This window comes from Aethalodelphis obliquidens, unplaced genomic scaffold (genome assembly GCF_003676395.1).
Source record: "Aethalodelphis obliquidens isolate GAN/ISIS:26980383/991018 unplaced genomic scaffold, ASM367639v1 scaffold6, whole genome shotgun sequence".
Taxonomy (NCBI): Eukaryota; Metazoa; Chordata; class Mammalia; order Artiodactyla; family Delphinidae; genus Aethalodelphis; species Aethalodelphis obliquidens.
The window spans coordinates 45267606-45293805 of NW_020837950.1; the positions used below are offsets into that span (position 1 = coordinate 45267606).

A 26200-nucleotide genomic window follows, 5' to 3' on the forward strand; every position below is an offset into this window, starting at 1 on the left:
ACTCCTAAGCCCCGCATTATTTAAGGGTCAGTTGAATATGGGCGCATGCGCATAGGTTATATGCAAATACTAGCCCGTTTTATATAAGGGACATGCTAGGATTTTGGTATTTGCAGGGATCCTGGAACCAATCTCCTGGAGATAGCGAAGGACTACTGTAATCATTTGTATATATGTATATAGTATATATGTACACAAATATATGTATTCAAAAATATTATTGATTGAATGCATAAAAGATACTTTCTATTTCTTTCTTTCCACGTACAAAAAAGTCTGGGATAGGAAGAAATTGTCATGTTGGGAAATTTTGTGTCACCACAGAAGACACGATAAACAAATGCATGGTACAGGAAAAAGTTCTACCATTCAACAAAAATAAGAAGCAGGTGAAAGTAAAAAAAAAAAAATTTTTTTAAGGTTTTTCATTCAATAAATATTTATTATCTTCCTATTACATGCCAGGAAATTGGATTGGTGTTGGGAATAGAACAGTTTGGTAACTTATAGTTTTTTGTTTGTTTATTTGTTTGTTTTTTCTTTTCCAGTGAGCTGGATGCCCAATTAAACAAGGAATTACAATAAATTGTGATAAGGGTTATGAAAGGGATCATAGAGAGTGCTCTGGGAGCAAATAGAGGGTAACAGAGACAGTCCAGGGGAGACTGAAAGGCTGCCCCAGGGAAATGACTTAATGAATCCAGGTCTCAGTAGACAGGAATAGGATGAGAACATGAGGAGGTGGAGGTGGACAGAGAAGAGTATTCTAAGCTAAGGGAAGCATCATATGTGCTAAATTGGAGAAGGCCCTATGCCCAAAAGAAAAGCCTTCCTATGTGATCTTAAGAAAAGGCAATTTGGTGGGTGGCTCCAAATATGGGTGTCGCTTCTGAAGAGGCTCTGAGGATGCAAATCAAAGATGCTCTGCAGGTGTAAAGTAAGAAGGCAGGTTATTTATAGAAATGGAGACTGGGGGAGAAAAGAAAAATGAAGACACAGACAGGCAATACCAAGAAAGTGAAGCTTCCTGCTATATCGAAAACGGATAACCAACGAGGACCAACTGTAGAGCACAGGGAACTCTGTTCAATGTTATGTGGCAGCCTGGATGGGAGGGGAGTCTGGGGGAGAATGGATACATGTATAAGTATGGCTGAGTCACTTTGCTGTGTACCTGAAACTATCACAACATTGTTAATTGGTTATACTGCAATATAAAATAAAAAAGTTTTAAAAAAATGCTCAGAAAAAAAAGAGAAAGAATGTGAAATTTCTAAACGAACAGATAAGGTTGTGAATAATAGAGTGGCATGATGGAACCATTCAGTGGTCTGCACCAACACTTACTTTCAAGTGCTGGGATAATAGATAAGAAATGCATTTCTACATTAGTTGGTGGGATTAACACTCCAAAGAGCAGAACATAACCTTCCCGTAGTAACTCCACACATGATTAAAATCAGTCTTTGGCAGGTCATTCTTAATTCTAGAGTTCATCGTAGCTTCTGGCCACAGAGAAAACCCAGCCCAGAGGTTTTTACAGTCCCACAGCATTTCCAGATGACCAGTCTGGAAAGGCTTAGATTGCTTTACCATCCAAAAGCACCTAGTTGGATCACAAGGAAAAAAATCCTATTAAAGTGAATCGCCAATGACGTAATTTACTACATCAATGGCAGAAAAGAAGCATTTTTTTGATTTTACATCTCAAACTTGGTAAATGATGAATGGGTTTCACATACTGAACCCAAAGGCCATGAGAAGAGTGTTTCTAACATGCTGGAAACAAATTATGTGACAGAAGCAGGAAATGTTTAAAAAACACATCAAAAATTATATTCCAATTACAGCATTCTTGGGGATGAATGCTACAGGTCAGATTACGTATTATATGTTACAGATTCCTATTTACAATCCCCTGTTTAGACTCACTGAAAATTTATAGAAATGATTTCTGTTTTAACTGAAGCATTTCTCAAACTTAATTTCAGTTGACTAATAAAACTTTTTGATAAAAAAGAAAAATAACCAATCTGGTTGATTTCCATTTCCATGTGGTAAGAAAGCTAACATTTATTGAGAGTTTACTATGTGTGAGTCAGCATGGTAAATGATTTGTGTTAATATAAAAAATAAGAACCGTATTCCTTTGAGATGAATTTAGCTTTTACAAAGAAAAAAAAGTTGCTTTACTATTGCAATATTAAATTTTAAAAACGTGTGATTAAAGAAACTATTGGCCTACATTCAAAAATTAAGCTCTAAAAATACATATTCTAAAGATTAAAATTCTCTACATAAATCCACACAGGCGTAGCTCAGACTTGGCATAAATGGTTTTCACTTGGAGAAACTGCTCTCTGTTTAGAAGATTTCCTTTCTTTAAACAGAGGTTGGCAACTATGGCCCTAGGGCCAAATCCAGCTAGCCACCTGTTTTTGTGTGGCCCAAGAGCTAAGAGTGGTTTTCACATTTTTAACGGTTAACAAAATTATAAAAAGAATAATATTTCATGACATTTGAAAACCACATGAAATTAAAATTTCAGTGTCCAGAAATAAAGTTTTATTGGAACAGAGCCACTCTCATATGTATACATATTGTCTATGGCTGCTGTCATGCTACGATGACAGAGTTGAGTAGTTGTGACAGACGCCATATGGCCCACAAAACCTAAAATATTTATTTTCTGGCCCTTTACAGGAAAAGTTTGCTGACTCCTGCTTTTAAGCAAACACAACAAAGGTAAATAAAATATCTATGTTTATATACCTAGGGTTTTTAATTTTGACTTCAAGAAGTCATAGAGGTATATCACTGGTCCCATTAGTATTAAACATACTCATGTCATGGTGGATTGCAGCATGATACTTAAATCTGACAGATAAATAAAATGGGTTTACAGCAGTGGTTCTCAGTGAGGGATGATTTTGTTCCCCAGTGGACAATTGGCAACCTCTGGAGAGAGTGTTGGTTGTCACAACTCGGAGATGCTACTGGCATCCGCTGGGCAGAGGCCAGGAACGAGGCTAGACATCTGACATCTCCCTCAAGAAGGATTATCCAGCCCAAAATGTCAGTAGTGCAGAGGCTGAGAAACCCTGGTCTACAAGAAACTGAGAGTCCACTCTAATTTCTAGACTACCTCTTGAATACAAACACAGTTGCTACTCGGTGACATTCATTTATTCCTACCATTAATTTCTCCCTACCACCCATGCCATATTTATATTAATATTTATAAGAATGAGGAAGACAAATTTCTCTTTACTTTATGGGTATGTTTTTATGACTAACAACTGTCCATCTGTACCATAATAACTTTCAAAGTAGAGTATTCTTATTCTCAACTACAAGCCTAAATGAATCTTTCTTTGTTTCATCAATTAGCCTGATTTAAATTAAATCTGACTATTCCATTTTTAGTTTCTTAAAAGATCTTTTTCTTAATTCTTAACATATAGCACAAATGAAATAAAAATGTCCTTCCTATGTCAGAGATGTGTGTGAAGTAAGAATCCAAGCAAAAACTTCAATAGACTGAGGAAAAAAAGACAGGAGGTAGGAAGATGAACAAAAGACCACCGCAATATAAGTGCTAATAATGGTTTAAAGGCCAAAAAAGAAAAAAAAAAAAAAGAGAGAATACAAAGGCTGACAAAATATCTGGATCTAGTAGATTTCAAGTTGAAGCAAATTTTCAAGGCTGCATGAGAGGCTCTAATCAACTGACTTTAGCTGATTATCAAACTCTTACATCCCCTCCGAATCCTCTGCAATCTTCTATCCTAAAATCGGGACAAATGGAATCACTTTAGGAACTCTATTTTTATATCTCTGTGTATAAAGGGAGTGTTCCATTTACACAGAAATAGTGGTGTGTTTCTTTTTGTCTTGAAAGTCATATTACTAGAAACCCAATTACGCATTTTCTAGAATTTTTGACATAGCATTTTACTTTTAAAATATTTAAATTTGTAGCTAGGAGCTGGTGGAATAACCACCTTTTATACATTAAATATTGAAAAGTTTTCTAATTGTGTAGAATTATCTCTGATCTCCCATTTTCACGTACATGAAATAGTATTCTTGCTCATACACATACTCTTTCATATTTCGCAACACTGTACCTTTTCACCTGTATCACCTTTGGCGCCATTCTCTCCAGCATCTCCCTAGGAGGGGAAAAAAGCAATACATGTAAAATATATTGGTGACATTCAGCAAAGAGTACTTTTCATTATTTTAAGTTTCCTTTCATAGGCACTATATATTAAAATCTGTTGTAAATGTTCTACAGAGCTAATGTACTTTACGTGACCAGCTGCCTGATATCAACTAGTCCAAATAAATGTTATTACAATGAACATGGCTAAATAGTTTTAAACTACTCCACGATAATAACAGAAGGTAATTTCTCTGACTTCTAATAGCTCATTCTGGCACTAATAGCCTATTCTGGCCACCTTAACTCTTTCTCTTTTCTCTGCTCAAAGAGTCGCTCTAACAAAGGCTTTCTCCTGACTCCCTCAATATGCCGTGTGCCTTACCCTTTCTGTCTCCTTCCTTGTCCCACTCCTGCCACCTGGAGTCCTGCCTTCTCCTTTCCCTTCAATCTGTGAATCCTACGCACCTCAAATCTCCAGGCCCTCCAAGTGCATGACCCAGCCCTCAAAACTGCTGCACTGAGCATTGAGTTATCTGGGCCTAAGTGTTTTGCATTTGAGAAATAAATGTTTTATATCTTATTAGAAAATTTTAAAAAATTATAGTAAAATAAATTGGGGGGTTTATGCTTCCTTTGTTATTTTTGAGAGCTCCTATGCCTATTCCCTCACTGATATCTTTCTACCCACAAGCAGTGCTTTAGGAAAAAAGTCATTTGTTTACTATCCATGCTTTGCTTTCTTAAATTCTAAATTCTTTAAGTCTTATAGAATGCTCTAGTGGAAACATCATGAATTCTGGAGCCAGAGAGTTGGAGCCCAGGTCCAGGCCCTACTGGGCAAATGAAATTCTCTTTACATCAAATTTCTCATGTGCAACGTAAGGGCAAGAATATTTTATGGGGTTATAAGAAATAAACAATTACTGTGTCTAAGCAACTGGGACAGTATCTGACACATCATAAGTTGTTAATGATAATCATTAGCAATAACAATGCATTATTGTTCATACATGCCGTAAGCTGGAATACCCTTCTGTCCAGCTGCGTAAGAGGTCACTCTTCTATCATTTAAAATTTTCCGTAAAATAAGAGAGAAGCTACTGATGATGGTTTCCCTGGGAGAAGGAGGGGTGGCGAAGGAGGGAGAGTTTAACCTTTTCTCTTCACTTTCTTTTCTTGTTTCAAATAAGCATGAGGCTATCCTGCTCAGGCATTCTTTTATGGTGACGGGGACAGCACAGCAGCCTGGGAGCCTGAGCAGTTTTATCTGATGAGTCCCTGGAATGGTGCTGGCACTGCTCCTTTTCCCTCCTTAATTTCTACACAAAAGAGTCATCTGATGACTAATTCATTTCAGGTTAATTACCATGAACTGGTTGGAAGCCAAATAAATATACTGATCATAAGTTATGGGGGATCTTTGATAGGCAGCTCATTAGCACACTTTTAAAAATTGCTTGGAAATCCCTTTATTAAATAACAAAACAAACTTTCTTATTAGGAAAACTGGTTCAGAGTGGCCATGAAGTGAAGGGTTTGACTGAGTTGCCTCTCTGCTCTGCTCTCCTTCCATTTAAATAAATGTCTTTTTATTTTTGTTTTACAAGAATACAGTTGTAAAATACAGCTCAAAAATACAGTTATGTTCATGAAGCTTGCTGGATCTGTAGATGTACTTCTTTGGGGATTAGTGGTGATGATACTGATTTGTCAGAAAGATCGTATCACTTATGAAGGGCATTATGTGGTATCTTGGTAGTTGCCTGCAGAGATGGCATACTTCTCAAACACTGGTAAAGAACATAGCATGAGAACTCCCCCAAAGCAGTAAGGAAGGATGTTTGTCTAAGAGAAATTTAACATATGCACTCTGCTTCTCCTTTTGCTTCTCTTTTTGGGTTTTATGGGAATTCTTTTTGGGACAACTTTCAGTGTATTTGCTGTAGGTAAACATCTGTATCCCTTTAACCTACTGACCTAAGAAGTAGTAGAGAGAGAGACGGATGCTTAGAAAAGTACTGGAGTGGCATTAGCAAATAGGTAGAACAGAAATTTTGCAGGCCTAGGGATTTTTGAAAGTCATTTAAAAGCCTGACATAGAATGTTTAAATTTGCACCCTTCTCCTCCATTTCTTTAAATCTTTTTTACCCAAACTTCTATACATATATAAGAATTACACTATTTTCTCCTTCCACTAATTAGCAGTTTGCAAAAACAGTGGTCATTATATCTATCTACATCTATATAACTAAGCATACCTTGTCTTATTGTGCTTTGCTTTATTGTACTTCAAAGATACTACTGCATTCTTTACAGATTGAAGATTTGTGGCAACCAGCATCATTTTTCAATTAAGGCAGGCACGTTGTGTTTTATGCTATTGAACACTTAACTGACTACAGTATAGCGTAAACGTAACTTTTATATGCACTGGGAAACTGAAAAATTTCGTGTGATTCGTTTTATTGCAATATTCACTTTATTGCAGTGATCTGGAACGGAGCCTGCAATATCTCCAAGGTATGCTTGTATACCTGTATCTGTCTATCCAACCACACATAAATACAGTTCAGTTTGGTACCTCTCTGGGGAAAAAAAATAAAAATCAGCAGAATCATTCTCACCTTTTCTCCTCGTTCTCCAGGTTGTCCCTGGGCAAAGGAACAAAGATTGAGTGACATGTTAAATTATAAAACACCTAATCAATCAACACTAAACAAAATCAGATATTGAACATACTATTAATAGATAAATTATACATGACATTTTCTATTTTGGCAATATATAGTTGCTATATAAAAACAAAGGTTAAGACAAGTTTCCTGGAGCACTGAGTATGGATATCAATAGCAAATGTAATTTTAATTCTTTGCTTTCGAGGACTAAAGAAAGATATTTTAGATGACCAGCCAAAACCCGGCTTTTAGGGCACTAAGGAGAAAAATGTTGTGGCAATTCAACGTCTCAAGAGGCTCCTGAGATTATGACACTTTATTCTGCTCAAACTCAGACTCAGTACGGTGAGTTTATTTACTTACATCCTTCAATGAAATCTTCCATTCAAAGCAGGCCCTGGTGCACGGATTATTTCAGGGGTCAGAGTACCAGTGTAGTTCTCTAATCTGCCTTCCCCTGATGTGACTAAGGCCTGAACTTGGACCCCTTCACAATGTCATGAACTCTCTTCAATCTGTTGTTAACCACTATGTTCCAAGCTAGGTGTACTTTAGGAGGCATTAGTTTTTTTCAGAAAAGATACTATACTGGGGCAGACTCTAAGTGAGTTTAGGAGAGATGTCTTTACTCAAAATGATGACCATGACAGTATAAGGACTAAAATGCAAAATTGTGTTCTGAAAAGAATCTCATTTTCACTTTACCCAGGAAGGGACAGGGGACAGAGTCAGAGAGTAAATCTAAAGCAGATCACACACATTATGATAATATTCCTCTTAAGAAAAGCTTGAGAAAGTGTTGCAATAAGATCAGACTACTTTAAAAATGATTTTTAAGGTGGTTATTGTGTTTTTTAAAATTATAATTCACTCAAGAAGTCTGTTTGAAGGCAACACTCTTTTCACTCCCTGAAACTCCGCCTGACCCTTTGGCTTTCTGAATTTCTGGTTACCTTTCACTGCTCAGCAGCCATCCTGATGGTCGCTAGGCAACAGAAGAATAGTACCGAGAACATACATTAAGCATTAACTCCTATCATTTGGCTTTTTAGCATGGAGCAAGAGAGGGAAGAAGACAGGAAAATGGCTGTCGTCCCAGAAGGAATATTTTCTTTCCTCTCCTGCAGGACAAAAGACAGGTCTATAAATTTTAGGTCTGTCCTAGGCTCCTGTCAATAGCAACGTGATCTGTAAAATCAGCTGACAAGCATCTGTGGCAATGGATACACACCAGCACAGCTGATGGGATTAGACATTAGTTTTGTACTTCAAGGGATGGTCACTCATCAAAGGACTTGGGATTTGTCTGCCTATTTGGTTTAAACTAAACTGTCACCAATCTTTTTATATTTAAGATTAATTTGTTCTTCAAAAACAAAGGAAATTTGGAACCCCCAAAAAAACTCTATTACATTTTTTCCCTACTTAGTAATTCAGACTACATCCATTTTTAAATTTCAAACATGCCACATTTTTATTATGCTCTTCATTTGATTAACTGGTTAGGTTGTGTAAGCCTTGGAGGTGGCCAAATCTTGAGGAAAAGTCACAGTGGCACTGTGAACATCTTTAGTACATCTTGTAAAAATTATGCAAATGTTGGCAGTATGGACATGGCCTATGTTGTAATATGTTCATTAAGTGGTAGAATGACAAACTCACATTTGAAGCACAGGCTTTCTCATGTTATTTAAGTATCCCAGAAATAAAAATTTAGACGTATCGTACACTGTTTCTCTGCATTTTTAATGCTAATCACAAACATCACTTATTCTTTAGTCACAAAGTTTTATACTATAGTGTATTATATTATTGACAAAAAATTCCATCCAAGTAAAACCAGTGGGCAATAAAAAAAGTGTAACAGCTTACAATCTCATGAAAACTCATGCCTCAAGTGATTCTGCTTGGTTTTCTTTGTACTAACCTTTGGCCCTGGTATTCCATTCTGTCCTACTGCTCCAGGCAACCCGGGTTCACCCTTAAAATATAAAATAGATACTACTAAGTAAAACAGACAAAATCAGCACATTATATAGCTCATTAGAGGATATAACCATCCAATAATGCTCAAGAAGTACATAGTATGTTAGACTAGTTACACAAGTTAGCTTGTTTGGTCCAAAATTCTATGTGCTAGGGACCGAGGATACAAGAGGGCTAATTTCCTTGTGTTGAGTCTTTTCTCCACTGAGAAAGTTAAAGCAAATTACCAATGGAAATGAATATCTAGCATGTTGCTAGGTACATATAGCTAGGTATATGCTAGGTACAATATTTGTTGAATGAGTAAAAGACATCTGAAAATTTAAGACTTTCTTGATGGAGAACTTTCAAGTGCTTCATCAGCTCAGGAAAATAGAGACTAAATCATTCTGTTTATTAGACTTAAGCAAATGAGCATCTTCAAACCTAAATCTTGAAGAATATACACACCTTTGAACATCTACTTAACTCATTTAGACATATTTGACACAAAAGTAAAAATGGCTTTGATTTCTCTTTCCAGTTTCACTGTAAATATACTTAAAATAAACATTAGGAGTTGTGGTTTTCATTGTCATATTGAGTGATAGGCATTTGAGAAAAAGATGATGGCTATTAGCTAGAAGGATTTTCCATTTCAGAAAGATGATGATGTATATCAATCTTTCTAGACTCTGAACCAGCAATTGTTTTCCAAAGCGGAAGTCTCTTGCGCTCAGAAGCAAAGGAAAGATATTCTGCATGACGACTGTAGTTAACAATACTGTATGGTATATTTGAAAGTTGTTAAGAGAGTAGATCTTAAAAGTTCTTATCACAAGGAAAAAAAAAAAGTGTAACTATGTGAGATGATGGATGTTAACCAAACTTATTGTGGTAATCATTTCACAGTATATACATGTATCAAACCATTATGTTGTACACCTAAAACGAATTCTATGTCATGTGTCCAATGTATCTCAGTAAAATTGGGAGAAGAAAGAAAGTGTAGCTTTTAATACTTCCGTGTAGCTCAAACGTAGAGCAACTAGAATTTCATTTTCATTTAAAAACATTCCCAAAGCCATTTATTATGCGCTTCAACTTCTCGGCAAGTTTCTTTCCCCTGAGGGTTAAAAAGTTGCTGCTTAGCGGCTTCCCTGGTGGCGCAGTGGTTGAGAGTCCGCCTGCCAATGCAGGGGATGCGGGTTCGTGCCCCGGTCCGGGAGGATTCCGTGGGCCGTGGCCGCTGGGCCTGCACGTCCGGAGCCTGTGCTCCACGGCAGGAGGGGACACGGCAGTGAGAGGCCCATGTACCGCAAAAAAAAAAAAAAAAAAAAAAAAAAAAGTTGCTACTTAGTTGATTAAAAATAATTGACTTTATTTTTTAGAGCCGTTTTAGGCTAACGGCAAACCAAGTTGATTTTTTAAGAATGTTTTCTAGGTGGTCTGGAGGGCAGAAATTGTGCCATTTTAGTATTTGTGGTCTCACCTTCAAGAACACTTACCTTAGTAAAACAGCAACATTTCTTAAGTTCCAGTAGCTTTATATTTATTAACTCACTTAATTCCCACAAATTTCTATAAGGTAAGTACTATCTTTATCTATATTTAATAGATGGAGAAACTAAGGCACAGAGAGGTAAAGTAATTTTTCCAGATTTACACAACTCTGCCTTAAGAGGTGGTATTTTTAGTACAATGATGCATTGCTGAATGAATGAATGCATCTCGAAACTGGGAGAGTTGATGAAGAATATTTCTATCCTTATTATCATTTGGTTTATACTCCCCATTTATAAATGACCTTCCAGAATGTATACAGACCTGAATTAAATGTAACTTCTATAAAGATGATTTTTGTTCACCTACCAGATAAACTAAGCAATGTGAAGTTAATAGTGTCTTTCTAGAAGAGCAAAAAATGTTTTTCTCTTATACTGGATTATTGTAATTGTTAAAGTCTTAACTCATGGAAGAAATTCTGCTTCCTATATAAAGTTACACTATAATCATTTGCTCTTTCCTCGATAAAATAGCAAAAATGTTGGCTTACAATAACGATGGCTATTATAAGAAAATTTTGATAAGCCATTTGTACATAACCAAGGGTAAGAACTCCAATGGAAATTGAATACACCCTGAAAGAGGACTGTCATTTACTATGCAACCAGAAAAAGAGTTATCGAGTCTGCTTTCTTCAAAAAACTTACACCAGGAGGCACTAATATCGTAACTCATGGTTTAATGCAAACGAGATGCTGCCAGGGAACAATACAAACTTTGTTTAGACTTTCAAAGAATAACTATGGTAGCCAGAATTATTTTTTTAAAAAAATGGTTAAGCCCCTGGAACCAGACAAAATACATGCTGAGATTTTGAAGCAAGGAAGACAAATGTTGCTTAGGTATCTGCACAACATCCTTCTTAAAATATGAACATCGAGGGACTAAAACTTGAGCCTTCTTTTCCCTTTGATTTTATATTTTGTTAAAATAATCTTTTAATGTAAAAGGAAACAAAAAATTGCACCCATAATCCCATCACTCTATCATAACTGTTTTCATTTTGTCCTGTTTCCTTCTAGTCATTTAAATTTATGCTTACATATTTCAAGCAATTGTAAGCTTATTACATAGTTTGACGTTCCGATTTTTTATTATTTTATACCACACGTTTGTTTTTACACAGTATTTGTGATTGTCTTGTGAATAGTTTATCATCTATCAAAGTCAGGTGTGATCATTTGTTTAAGCTGTCCTAAATTGTTGAATACTTAGGTTGTTTCCAATTTTTGCTATTAAAGGTAAATTAAAATAAACATCTATGTAAATATTTCTAAATTGCTTTCCAAAAGGGATCTGAGATTTATCTGCTTTTCTAGGCACCCACTCTGTTACTTTTTCACAACTTCATCAGCATTGGATATCACAATTTTAATTACTTTTGTGGCTATTTTGTTTTTTTTAATTTATTTATTTTTGGCTGCATTGGGTCTTCGTTGCTGCGCGCGGGCTGTCTCTAGTTGCGGTGAGCGGGGGCTACTCTTTGCTGCGGTGCGCGTGCTTCTCATTGCGGTGGCTTCTCATTGCAGTGGCTTTGCTTGTTGCGGAGCATGGGCTCTAGGCGCGCAGGCTCAGTAGTTGTGGTACATGGGCTTAGTAGTTGTGGTACTTCCACAGGGAAGTGTCTGTGGCCATTTTAATACGCACAAATGAGAATTTACTGGGGCCGTTTTACGTTTATCACTTGTAAGGTTAAATAGGTATGTAGCGAGATTTTAAAGCTAAAAAGTGGGGCTTCCCTAGTGGCGCAGTGGTTGAGAGTCCGCCTGTCGATGCAGGGGACACGCGTTCGTGCCCCAGTCCGGGAAGATCCCACGTGCCGCGGAGCGGCTGAGCCTGCGCGTCTGGAGCCTGCGCGTCTGGAGCCTGCGCTCCGCAACGAAAGAGGCCACAAAAGTGGGAGGCCCGCGTACCACCCCCCCCGACACACACACACAAAAAGCTAAAAAGTGAATAAGGCTGTTTCCTGAATGAATCAAGGGAAAATAAAAAGGAAAAATGGCTCGTAGCATTTTACCTTTGTAAAAAGTTATAACCAGAGAAATATATTCAAACTCAGATTAGGAGGTTATGGAACATTCTGTTATTATTCAAATTGAGTTTCCCAGGTTGTGTTAAAGGAACGTTACAGATGAAACGTTGTACAACTTTGAGTACCAAGACCAAGCAGTGGGATTCTGGAAGGCATTAATTCATTCAACTAACATTTAGTGAAAATTTACTATATGTTTTACTCTGAGCAGTGTGTTGCATGAGATATAAAGATGAAATAGACATGACAGGTACCTGTGCCCAGAGAGCTTGTCTTTGAGTGAGAAAAGAGATATCTACATAAACAACTTAAGAGGACATCTAATTGAGACGGAACTTTTTTCTTTGAGCAAAGTTTTCTTGCACTTCATAAAGAGGCATAATAAATAGAAATCAAAGGGAAGTTTTAATGAAGAATGAAGCATATGTCATATTAATATTTTCTGCTATATGAGGACAAAATATCATGAGGCCTCTTCAAATAAAGTTACAATGATATTACTTTACTACGTAATATAGTAAAAAAGTACATATACAGAGAAATATATCAGAGAAGTATAGACCAAAAAATGGGAATTGGGTTTTGTGCGTGTGAGAACTAGTCTCATGTTTACGGATAATCTATTCATCTAGTTCTGAATGCATCTCATATTCACAACTACTAAGGACATTCCAAAGATAGCAATGAAGCAAAAGAGCAGCTAACATCTTAACTACAGGTAGATTGATAGAGTTTCCTCTCTTACGCTTTAAATTCTAGGGCTATTCCTAGTGTATTTAAGCTAAAAATAAGTTGAACTGACTTTTAAGAAGGATAACGCTGCTTACTTTCTTTCTTTCTTTCTTTCTTTTTTTAAACCAAACGCTCTTTAGAACTCTAATGTAAAACATCACCCAAGGCTTTTACAGTTAGTTTAGTTACTGCTATTCAGGGGCAACTTGAAAGAATACTTAACAATAGAAAGGAATGTCATTTTCCTACAAAATTGAGTGCTAAAGAGAAACAGGCCATTTAGCAGTAATACTGCTCCCTGTCACTTCAATCACAAAGGGTTACAGCTTTAAATTTTTAGCATAGTATAATTTTACATTCACCTTGTCAATATAGATTTGTTTCCTTTAAGCACTCCATTTTCAGGAAGAACTCATCTAAACAGAAGAACTACAATTGTCCCCCCTTATCCTCTGTTTTGCTTTCCTTGGTTTCAGTTACCCGTGGTCAACCAAGGTCTGAAAATATCAATGGAAAATTACAGAAACAAACAATTCATAAGTTCTACACTGTGTGCTGTTTTAAGTAGCGTGATGAAATCCGGTGCATTCTGCTGCATCCCACCCAGGACGTGAATCAGCCCTTTGTCCAGCGTATCCTGCCCGTTAGTCCTTTAGTAGCCACTAAGTTATCTGATCGACTGTCGTGGTATCACAGTGCTTGTGTTTATGTAATTCTTATTTTATTTAATAATGGCCCCAACTATGGGCAATTCAGACATTCTCTTACTGTCCCTAATTTCTAAATTAAACTTCATCATAAGTACGTACATATAGGAAAAAGCATAGTATATATAGGGCTTAGTACCCTCCTCGGTTTCAGGCATCCACTGGGGGTCTTAGAACGTATTCCCTGCGGATGGGGCTGGGGACTACTGTACAAGGAACATGAAACAGCAGCAGATGAAATGAATGATATTGAACATAACATGGTATCAGTCTTAAGGCTGTTCTCCTACCACTGGAGCTGGTGGGGTTGGTGCCTGTGTGTAATAAAATAAAGACTAAAAACGGGCAGCATTGCTCACTGATACCTCTCTAAAGCATTGGGTGGACTGGGCCTTTCTTCCTGACAGTGACAGCGCATAGAAGGATCTCAGTGGCCTAAGTGGTGAGCAGGACCAGCTGCCAGTCATTTCTCTCCTGCAGGTAGTCCTGGCGGGGAGTCGGGTGACCCTGTACGAGGCTTCAGAGCCTCAGAGGCTTCGGTAGCTATTGGGTAGATGACCCTTGGTAGATGAAGATTCTCTGAAGGCAGTGAGGGGCCCACAGGGACTTCCAGTTAGAACTATCTGGGGAAGAGTCAGGAAAATGGAGTTTCTGCTCTCCATTCATATTTATTTTCTCTCTCTCTAGTTCAGTTTAGTTTAGTCTTCCACCCTAGTCCCCTAATGCCAGTGAGGATGAATAGAAACTTGGGCGAAGGTAGGAGGTAGAAAATGACCCACATATTTTACCTTGAAATTTCTAGAAATGTAGCATTTTACCACACAAAACTATAAAACAAGAATCCTTGCCCCAAACCCCAAGTGTTATTAACGCTCTAAATAAATCCTTTGTCTTTTTGTACTCCAGCCCACTTCCATGAACTCCCAGGGGTACACACCCCTAGTTTAAGAAATTTGACTTAAGGGAGATCCAGTTTACTCTAATAATATTACAGTTTAGCTCCACCTTTTTACATAAGTTTGTGTGGGTTGACCCACTTGAACAAATGCATCAGTTTTTTTCTATATATGTTGTCTCTCTCTCTCTCTCTCTCTCTCTCCATATATATATATGTAAAATCTAAAACACAACCCACTTGTATATTGGAGATTGTCAATCACTGCATCCAACAAGAAGCAAATCTTTGATGATGTTATAGTTCAATACATTTAGAACTGTACAACCTGGCATTAAATAGCACAAAGTAGAAGGACAAGTTGGAATCAAACATCAAAAATGAAGCCACACAGCCATAATGAAATCAGAGTAGTCCGTATTAGATTTTTATGCTAGCTAAACCATAATTTGGTAATTTATTTGTTGTTGTTGTTTACAGATGTCTAGCACCAATGTATTTAGAATTTCAATGGAAAAATGTTCTCAATCCCACATATTTGATCCCATTTGCTCCCTAGGCAATTGTCCCACTTCTCTCTGACCGCCCCCCGCCCCGTTTCCCTGCCATAAAGACTGTGGTATGGGATGAACCTTGAAAATGAGCAGAGTTTAAACCCGTGTTGTCCAATATGGTACCACTAGCACTGGAAATAAGGCTAGTTTTTGAGATGTGATGTAAGCATAAAATACGATTTTGAAGACTCAGTTGTAAAAAAAAAAAAAGTAAAATATCTCATTAATGATGTGAATACTATTAACCTTAAAATATTAATTTATATGACATTGAAATGGTAGTTTTAGATATATTCAGTTAAATAAAACATATTAGTAAAATTAGTATTACCTGCTTTTTAAACACCTAAAAAATGTGGTTACTAGAAAATTCACATTTACATATGTGACTTGTATTTGGAGTTGCTTTATGTTTCTATCAAACAGCATTAGTTTAAACCATAAAATTATATAATTATTAGAAGACACGATGAACCAGAAACCTTTAAAAGCAGGGAAGGAGCACATCAGTATTCAATCAAGTCAACGTACGGCGAGACATCAGAATGGAGACGCCATTGTGGAGTTAAAATCCACCACTGGACTCTGCAAGGAAGGTAGTGTGTGTGGGGTTGAGAGCGGAGGACTGCTGTGGAGCAGAGGCTGCTGAGGGGCCGGGGAGCCACAGCTGGTGCGGGGGGTAGAGGCTGACCCTAGGGACCTCCTAACCCACCTCCATGCCACCCACCGGCCTCCAACATTCTCCTAACAACAAGTCAACTGATAATTCCTTCACTCAGTTCTCTCCAAGGCTGTCCCATCGCACTCGGAATAAGGGCCCCTGCAAGGTATGGCCCTTGCTTCTCTGACCTCACCTTCTGCCACTCCAGCCACATTGAACTCTTTGTTTCAAGATGCTAGGCAGGAGTTGGCCCACGGTCTTTGCATTTGGGCTTCTCTCCCATGGACCACCTTCCCTCTGATATCCAGGGATTTACTCTCTCATCTTCTCAGCCTTGGAGCAACTGTCCCCTTATTACAGGGGTTGCCTGGAATACCCACCACCACACACCACCACTCCCTATGCCCACCCATTATCTTACTTTGTTTTCTCCACTGCACTAATTTCCACCTAAGGGAGAATTTTTTGGTTCCTCTTCCGTCACCCCCATCAGGATTGCCAGATTTGGCAAACAAAAATACAAGACACCCAGCTAAAATTTAATTTCGGATAAACAACAAATAATTTTTAATTAAGTGTATCCCAAACATTGAATGGACGTATCACATGAAAAATGATGGGTTGTTTATCTGAAATTCAAATTTGATTGAGCCTTCTGTATTTTACTTGGCGACCGGATTGCCCACCCGCTCTCCACCACTAGAATACGAACTTTCCACACTGCCTAGAAACTGTACCTTAACACATAATAATTGTTCAGTACATCCATGTTGGAGGAATGGATGAACTCAGGAGACGCGAATACATTAAGCCTATATGAAAATGTGAAGCCCTTACAGGCCTAGTAAGAGGTGAAGACAGCAAGACTTCTCTGCTGGGAAACTGGAAAAGACCTATAAATCTGGTGGCAAGAGATGGCTCTTTGTCTGGACTATGGCGAAAGACAGCGGTGAGGAAAGAGACAGGGACCCAGGAAAAAGATGGGAGAGATGTTAACCCAGCAGTGACATGTCCATGTCCCTCCCGCAGGTCAGTCTGAAACAGAATTGAAAAGTAGAGGACTAGCCTGGGGTCAGTGAAGAGCGGGAGTTAGTGGAAGGGAGGAGTCCCGTAAAGGGCAGGATGCCAGGAATAAGCAGAACTTTCATTGTTGCCAAGGAAAAGCCCTGAGCCCCTCCAGGACTCTGGCAGGGCAAGAGTGGTCGCCTAGAGGACTGAAGGCTCCGACAGTTGTGCCTGTGGGTACAGAGACCAGGCCATTAGAAATATTTCTATCTATTCGGTTCTCTCCCCTCTTGCATCTGCTCCTTCCCTCGCCCCATGTGTCTCAGTGAAGGGCAAGTAGTAGCTGGGGCAATGCTGGTTGTATAAATTATCACGTCATCTCAACTTTCCCAGAAAACTTACACGTGTCATCATTTACCTCATGAACTCATTCTAACAAAATTCTAACAAAATGCTTCTCCTTAAGCAGAAGCACTCACAAAATAGGGCAATATATATATATATATATATATATTTTTTTTTTTCCTCTCTTTTTTTGGCTGCACTGCGTGGTACGCAGGATCTTAGTTCCCCGACCAGGGACTGAACCCATGCCCCCTGCAGTGGAAGTGCAGAGTCTTAATCACTGGACTGCCAGGGAAGTCCCAAGGGCAATATTTTAGTTGAAAGGAACCAAGCCAGCCATTCTTAATAGATGAAGAAACACATTCAGAAAGGGGAAGTACCTTTTCCAGAAGCAAAGAGCTGCAAAGAGGCAGATGTGAGATTAGAACCCAGGTCTTCCGATTCCCCATCTTGTGTTTCCTCTATCTGAGTAACTTGTGTCTAAAGAACTCATTCATATTTATTATGTTTCTTTTGTCTTTAATTTTTGCAAAAAATGGGAAAGCTGCTTCAGGAAGCCTCCAGTCTAATCCCACGTTTTCTACTTCTGGTCCTGGGACACAGAGCTAATTGCTTGAGCTTCTGTGGGGCTCAGCTTTTATTCTATGCAGTGTGTGGAGGGAGATTAAATGCTTACCCTCTCCCAGATCTAAAGGATTAAACTTTATTTTATTATTATTATTAGTTGTTGTTGGACTAAACATGTCAGTGGTGGCATAAAGAAAGATTCCTCAGACATCTGATTAAACTTGCCTCAAGTCCCAATTTCACCAGCTACGGAAGTCTAGGATTTGCTTTCCCACTACTCTGCTTGAGTTCTTACATCTGTATGTGTCATCTCTGTTTTGCCCCAGACCAATTCAGATGGGTCAGTTGGTTCTTCACCAGTTGCCTCAAGAAATTCACTCTCCTCAGGTCTTTTTTTTTTTTTTTTTGACATGATTCATTTTATTTTATTTATTAAATTTTTTTAACATCTTTATTGCAGTATAATTGCTTTACAATGGTGTGTTAGTTTCTGCTGTATAAAAAAGTGAATGTTATACAGATACGTATGTCCCCATATCTCCTCCCTCTTGCGTCTCCCTCCCTCCCACCCTCCCTATCCCACCCCTCTAGGTGGTCACAAAGCACCGAGCTGATCTCCCTGTGCTATGCGGCTGCTTCCCACTAGCTATCTACCTTACGTTTGGTAGTGTATATATGTCCATGCCACTCTCTCACTTCGTCCCAGCTTACCCTTCCCCCTCCCCGTGTCCTCAAGTCCATTCTCTAGTAGGTCTGCATCTCCTCAGGTCTTTTGGGAGCTCAGGATGGAATACCTGGGGTTCCTGAAAGGTGTCCCATCACAGAGCACTCAGACTTTCCTCATCTCTCTGCCTTCTCCTCTCTCCCCCTTCCACCTCACCTTCCTCCTTCCTTCCCTCCTTCCTCAACCATCCTGGGAATTCAGCTTCACCCTCTCTTATGTGGAGCAATTCAGTAGTTTTTACCTCCTACTTGCGTACTCAATGCCTCATGCTTCTTCTGTTTCTTTCCCGGAGGCAGAGGCTTTGTTACTTAGGGAAAGAGAAACAGAAAATTCTTTGAGCTTTCTGTTGAGTTGGTTGTGCACCAAAGAACCGGCATCCCTGTAGGGGAGTTTTGTCTCGTTTATCCAGTCAGCAAAGTCCCTCCCTAAAATTAAAATCTCTTTGTCCACCTTGGTAATATGAATAATAGTAGAAAAGCAGACCCTTCTATCAGCCAGAAACTTAATGAAAATATTCTATTTCAGATAATTTACTGAAATGGGTCCTAAACTGATTAAAGTAATACCTAAACTAAACCTAATAACCAAACCTTCATTATGCTTTTAAAAAAAGTACAAATGTCTAAAATAAGAAAACATGATAGTTGTATCAATAGTGCTACAGTATGAACTATTTCAGAAATAAGTTTGTGGTTAACACTTTTATTCGCGTTTTTTGTACGGCTAACGTAGACAGAAATGTACAAGATATAATTTGAACAAAGAAATTCAAATGCAAAGAGATAGCTAAGAATTTAGGGGTCACAGAAAATAGCTAAGTTGAGTTTATCTGGATGAAATTTACAGGGGAGAAGAATGATCTGCCTTGAGCACACCCCTAAAATGCGAAGGTCTAGGGAGAAGTACACATGGGTGACCCCCCATCTCAACCCTCCCTGCTAATGTCTTCCCTTCTCTTCCCAACCCCAGTTCTCTTATTCATCAAGAAGGGACTTTGGGGCTGCGTGTGGACACCATGGCCTGCAAGCTCTGCCCAAAGCTCCCCACCAATAGCTGCTCTAGGCCCCTCACAGGTGTTCAGGCGCACACGCCAGCTGTGTGGTTCACCCTTGGGAAAATGGACCTGGGGAAGAGGCCACTACGGGCAACGGAAGCAGACTCAGCACAATAGAAGCAGGAATTCTTGAGTCCTGGGTACCTGCGCTGTGATCTAGAAGCAGGGATCTGGGCTTTGAGTGGGCATGTCTCCTTGGCCCTGTGGACTTTTCACCCCGTGGGGACGGACCCAACGTAAGAGGGACAAAAGAGGGTGAAGAGAAACACTGCCCGGGTCCAAGGGAAACACTGTGCAGTATTCCCTTTTAAATAACTTATAAAAGGTGCAAAAGTCACCAAAAACCAGCCTGGGAACATGATGTCACAGTGTGGGGTGGGGGTCTCTTTTACGTGTATTAGAGACATTGTTCTCTGCGTGTACTCTTATGGAAAAGAAAGATTAAGAATAATGACATGTTTTAGGAAGACAAAATATCAAAATGGATGAAGGGGGTATGTGACCTGGAAGAGGTTGTTAGGACTGGGATAAGTCAGATACAACACACTTTGTTCAGCTCTCGTGTCTTACACGAATCTCTTCTAAATTAGATAATTAGTGTTTATTGCAACTTTGTGCATGACTAGGGCTGCTAGAAAAGGAACTGCAGTAGCAATAGCTAATCAGCATCTGATATTCCCCTAGTGCAGGAATGAGGAAGAGGCGAGGACTTCTGTGTATCCAATGACAAAGAAACTCAGAAGTGGCGTTGGATGTTTGGGGAAAGACTCTCATTCACTCTCTGGATGTAGATAGGAAAGAATGAAGCCCTAGGCATGACTGGCAGCCACCTTCCAAACAAGAGGAGAGCAGGAATTAGAGTGAAGGCAGCAACGTGAAAGAAAGAGTGACAAGATGGAAGAAATGGGTTTTTAGTGATGAGGTTTAGGTGCCAGGACAAAGCAACGCTGAAGCCTGCATGAGTGCTGGACCTCCAAGTTACATGGCCAATAAATACCTTTATTTTAAAAACTAGTTCTGTTAAGTATTCTATGACTTGCAACATAACGTGCCCTTGATAATATACCCTTTTTTAAAGTTTAAAAACCCAGGTAATTTCTTCTTTCCTAAAGTATAGTTCCTAATAATAGATCTATGTATAGTCTGAATGATAAATTATTCTTTTCACTTGGAAGAGATGTGCCTAATTATTCATAGAAATGGTAGGTGGTTATGTCTTAACGGAAAAAACTCTAAAGATCAGTGAAAAGTAGTAGAAAGAGATAATAGTTCTTACTAACATTCACTTATACACCCAGGAGGTTTTTGAGTCATGGAGTTCTTAATGCCCCCAATTCAAAGTGGAAAATAGTCTGCTCTTATTTAATAATGTTTTAAAATAAACAGTTAACATTCTATACTTCCTTCATTTTGTCTGATTAAATTTTGAGATGAAAAAACAAACAAAAAAAAACAAACTTTGAGGTGAACATGACAATCTTCATTTGACAAATGAAGAAACTAAAGCTCAGAGGAGGAAAGTAACTTGTCCAAGATCATACATATACTGAACAGCAAAGATGGAATTTTCTGAATTTAAAATCCACACCCTTAACAGCTGGAGCCAACAAACTGGCTTTGAAGTTGAACTCTACCACAAACACCTCAGTGACCCTGGGAAAGATATCCTTTCTGTGCCTTGGTTTCCTCATTAATAAAATGGAGATAATAATAGTATTCACTTCATAGAATTGCTGTGAGGAATAAGTGAGGTAAACTTAGGACAGTGCCCGGCAGTTAGTAAATGCTAAATACATGTTAGTATTACATACTGCATTCTTCTATTCTCTGCATTGGGCAGAGAAGACAGAGAAGAAGATCCTGAAAGAAATTCAATTTCTCCTAAATTAACCCCACTGATGCTGTTTCATAATTGGGTAATGGTTCCTATGCCCTTGGCAATGTGGCCTAGTATCAAAGAGATGGAATTGGGTAAATGTTAAGCTGTTATGATTGTCACAATAAGTTATTTCATTGCAGCCTTATTTTTAATGCAAATTTCAAAATCAAGAATGTCATTCAGAGATCAGATCTAATGATACAAGAACAGGCTCTGTGATTTATACGACTTACTATTTTAGTGGTAAGAAACTTGGAAAAAAAGTAGTCCAAGGTGAATACAAAAACCCTAAAGTGGTTAATAATATGGTGTTTTAGGAACAAAATTCTAAGACCAAGGTTGTCTAACTTGAACTGTAAGTACTGCAACGTAGTGATATTTTCTCTTCCCTTTACCAACTGCTGTTCACTGTTTGAGTTGCACCTAAAGTCGCCTATTCAGGGAAGCACTACTTGACCCTTTTGCACCAAGCCAGGCTGTCCTGTGCTCCTCCGCTGTAGTACTTAACAGCATTGTCATTTAACAGATCTTTAGTATAACTTCATATAATGTCCTTATTCACCATAGGCTGAAATTCCATGAGGCAGAGACAGCATTAATGTCCGTGCTCAGACGGTGCCTTGTACTTAGTAGTAAAGGCTGAAAAAGATTTGTTGAATGGAAGACTGAAGGAATTGGTAAATAAATCAATGAAAACGTTTAAGGTAAATTTTTAAAAAAAATCACCAGATTATAAATGCAGTTTAATCAGATCTGGTAAATAATATTTTGGTGATCTCATCTATAAAATATAGTGTCTTTTCAACTAAAATGGAAAATAAGTGGACTTGATGATGTCATAATTCATTCAAACACATTTCCCTTGTTGTTGCTTTGTTTTGCAAGTCTGTGATCTGCTTTCCTTCCTCTCACACCCCTTCCCCCACCAATACCATTTCCTCAACTATTTAGTCTTCCCTCTCCCAATATTACCCTTTAGCAGAATGATAACTAGTATTAACTTTTATAGTAACACGCCTAAATGAAGTGGGGGGAAAGTGTTTTTTTTTTTTTTAAATTACTATAATTGCTTTATTTCAAGCCAGCATTACAGTACTTCTTTCAACCAACTTTTTATCCCCTTGTAAAAGAACTTAAAATTAATTATATAAAGAATAGAAATAGCTTTTGTTTCACTTAACAAGTAAAATTGAGTGAAAAGTCCCTTTAAGAGTAAGCTCGTATAAAAAAATGCCCGAGAATATATGTATAGAACTCAAGGATGATGTGATTTTACTATATGAAAGATCCTGTATACGAATTGCCAACAGGCACATGAAAAGATGCTCAACATCACCAATCATCAGGGAAATGCAAATCAAAACCACAATGAGATATCGCATCACACCTGTCAGAATGGCCATCTTCAAAAAAGACACGAGCTAACAAAAGCTCATGAGGATGTGGAGAAAAGAGAACACTTGTGCACTGTTGGTGGGACTGTAAATTGGTGCATCCACTATGGAAAACAGTATGGAGGATCCTCAAAGAATTAAAAATAGAACTACCACATGATTCAGCAATTTCACTGCAGGGAATATATACAAAGGAAATGAAAACACTAAATTAAAAAGATACCTGCACCCCATGTTCACAGCAACATTACTTACAATAGCCAAAACATGGAAACAACCCTAGTGTCCATCCACAGATGAATGGATAAAGAAGTTATGGTGTATATACATACACAATGGAATATTGTTCAGCCATAATAAATGAGGAAATACTGCCATTTGTGACAACATGGATGGACCTTTAGGGCATTATGTTAAGTGAAATAAGTCAGACAGAGAAAGACAAAAATACTTTCTGATCTCAACTCTATGTGGAATCTAAAAAAACAAACAAACACAAACAACAAAAAAACAAACTCACAGAAAAAGATCAGATTTGTAGTTCCCAGAGGTTGGGGCTTGGAGGTTTTGGGTAGCGTAGGAATTGACAGAAGGTGACCACTTCAGGAAGGTGACCTTCCCCAAAGGTACAAACTTCGGATTATAAGATGCTAAAGATGTAATGTACAACATGATAACTATAGTTACCATTGTTATATGATGTATATGAAAGTTAAGAGAGTAATCCTAAGAGTTCTCATTATAAGGAGAAACTTTTTTCTTTTTCTTCCATTTCTTTTTATTGTTATCTATATGAGATGGTGAATGTTAACTAAACTTATTGTGGTAGTCATATCACTATATGTGTAAGTCAAACCTTTATGCTATATACCTAAAAATCATACAGTGATATATGCCAATTATATTTCAATAAAACTGGAAAAAAGAGAAATATCCTGTAATAGGAAAGTGATGATGTTTCTTCAAGAAGATAGAAAGCATCCTATTATCATAGTTACCAGAGAAAACACAGTCATGTATTCTTAGAATTCTAATGCACATAGTCACTAACTTCAAAAGGCAGAAAAATTAATAAAAATAATTTAACTCTCAACTTTAATCTGAAAAGTATTAAATTACTGTAAGACAATTTCCCTAAACTATTAATTAATCTGGAATCAAACATCAATCCCTTCATTTACTCGCTATATCTTTTCTTAAAGTCTAAAATTGGAAAGTTATAAATATATTGGGTAATAGATCACTGGGTAAATTTATGCTACCTAGTCAGGATATAATCAGAACTACAACATACTTAAATCCTTCAGGAATTTAATTCAGACATTTTAATGATAAAGTCAAAGGTAGCAAAAGAAAAGAGTTCACTTAGTGGTTACAGAAAGTGAATAAGGGATAAAAAATATTGAGTTCATTGTATATAGCTCACTGTATAGACTTGAATCAACAGCTTGACCTTTGGAAGTCTGAGAGCTTCCATTTATCTGTTCTCTAAATATACTTACAATAAAAATGCCATTAGAAGTATGCTGTGAGGATTAATGTCAGTGGAGAACTGTGAGACTCATGGATAAGAGATGAAAAGGAACTCTTAATACCATAGCTATAAACTAATTAAATTTTAATGTTAGTTAAAAATCATACAGCTATCTGGGATAGATTCAAGATGATACACTAATATCAATATTTTATTTATATTGTATTTTGAAGTTTTAAATATAATAAACTATAGAAAGTATTTGAAAAATACAGGAAACAAGATCATGTGATATTTATCTTTTGCTTTGGAAGCAAACTATGACTCTGGATCCTCAGAAAAATTCTAGCTTGCTTAGACAAAATAATTTGCTTTTAATCCGGAAACTCTTTAACATTAATTTTATGGTAACAGAGACAAGGATGTGAGAGCTGCACAAAGTAGACCTTTAATGTGCCCTATCATTACCCCCAGATCTTTTCTCCTATGGCATTTGCACAGTGCTGGGCACTGCTTGCTATTCAAATATATTGTCATAATGATGATTTATTCTTATGTATGCCAATTAAAGTGAAAATGTGAAAAGAGTAGAAAAAAAGCAGTGTTCTAATAACACCTATTAAGAGTTGATATATAGATATATACCTATATATTTAAATATATATAATATATAAATATATACACAAACACAAATTATATATATAATACATATATAAATATATAGAGAAACAAAAATTACAGACAGCAATTTATTTTGTCAAAGGGTTCTTTAGTCTAAAAAATGCTTCTACCACAAAATAATTTTAAAGCCCACTTCTCCAGTATCTAAGTAGGGTTTAATTGACAAATATTCAGATATACATCTCTTCATATATGCATGTGTGTGTGTGTGTGTGAGAGAGAGAGAGAGAGAGAGAGAGAGAGAGAGAATGAATGAAGGGGCACAAATAAAATGTTTATAATATCTCCGAACCAACAAGATCTGTTCATGAGAATTAAGAAATTTTTGTGCCCAGTGCAATTAGCCAGAAACAAAGAAGGCAACAGTTTACTTTTTTAGGTGAGACCTAGCATTACATTTACCCTAACTGCTTTGGCTATTGGGAGGAAGTCCAAATTATGGAAACAACTGCTTTCAGAACTGGAGACAGACGATGCTAGAAGCTGGTTGAATTGGAAAAGAGACTTGGGTGACTTTTTGTGGATGCACAGTATCTCTTAGAGACTTAGAAATAAATTAGTACAGCCCCTTCTCTCATTCTGCAAATGGAGCCGCCTGGAGCCTAGAGAGGAAGAGGAACTTTCAAAGTGGAAGAGCACAGAATATCTCATCTCCAGGTCAGCGCTCCTACACGACCCCACACCAGTGACTGAGCTTTCGAAATAATGTGAGGTGTGTCTTCCTCTTTCTCTTTCCCTTATCTATAGTATTTGTATTCCAACTACTGGGAATGGGGTGCATCAGTGGAGAAAGAGTCAGGGGAGACAGAAATAGTTTATCTTCATGTGTGACTTTGCATCTTCATTTTCTTCCCATCATAAATTCAACTGGCTTCACTTCCTTCTTGAGGGTAAGCCTAGGGCTCATTTGTTGAAATTCTTGAAGTGTCATACTACTACAGATACTTGATAATATTTATTGAGCCCCTACTACATTATGTTCACTTAGATACATTATCTAGTTAATACTGCAAAGTCTATATTAATATGTTACACTGGAGCCTTAGAAACATTTAAGTAACCTGCCCAAAGAAGGACAAGGACTATGAAGCCTTCTCTCTCGGACTGCAAGGACCACATAC

At 37.7% G+C, this 26200-nt stretch overlaps 1 protein-coding gene across 1 annotated transcript in view; it reads right to left on the reverse strand.

Annotated features, from left to right (window-relative positions):
- Positions 1–26200, reverse strand: part of COL25A1 (collagen type XXV alpha 1 chain) — a 453889-nt gene that overhangs the window by 63241 nt on the left and 364448 nt on the right. Inside the window, exons 13-15 of the mRNA XM_027103483.1 lie at positions 8772–8825; positions 6794–6820; positions 4131–4175 (exon numbers count right to left, since the gene is read on the reverse strand). Coding sequence (XP_026959284.1) covers positions 4131–4175; positions 6794–6820; positions 8772–8825 — 126 coding nt within the window. The remainder of the gene's footprint in view (positions 1–4130; positions 4176–6793; positions 6821–8771; positions 8826–26200) is intronic.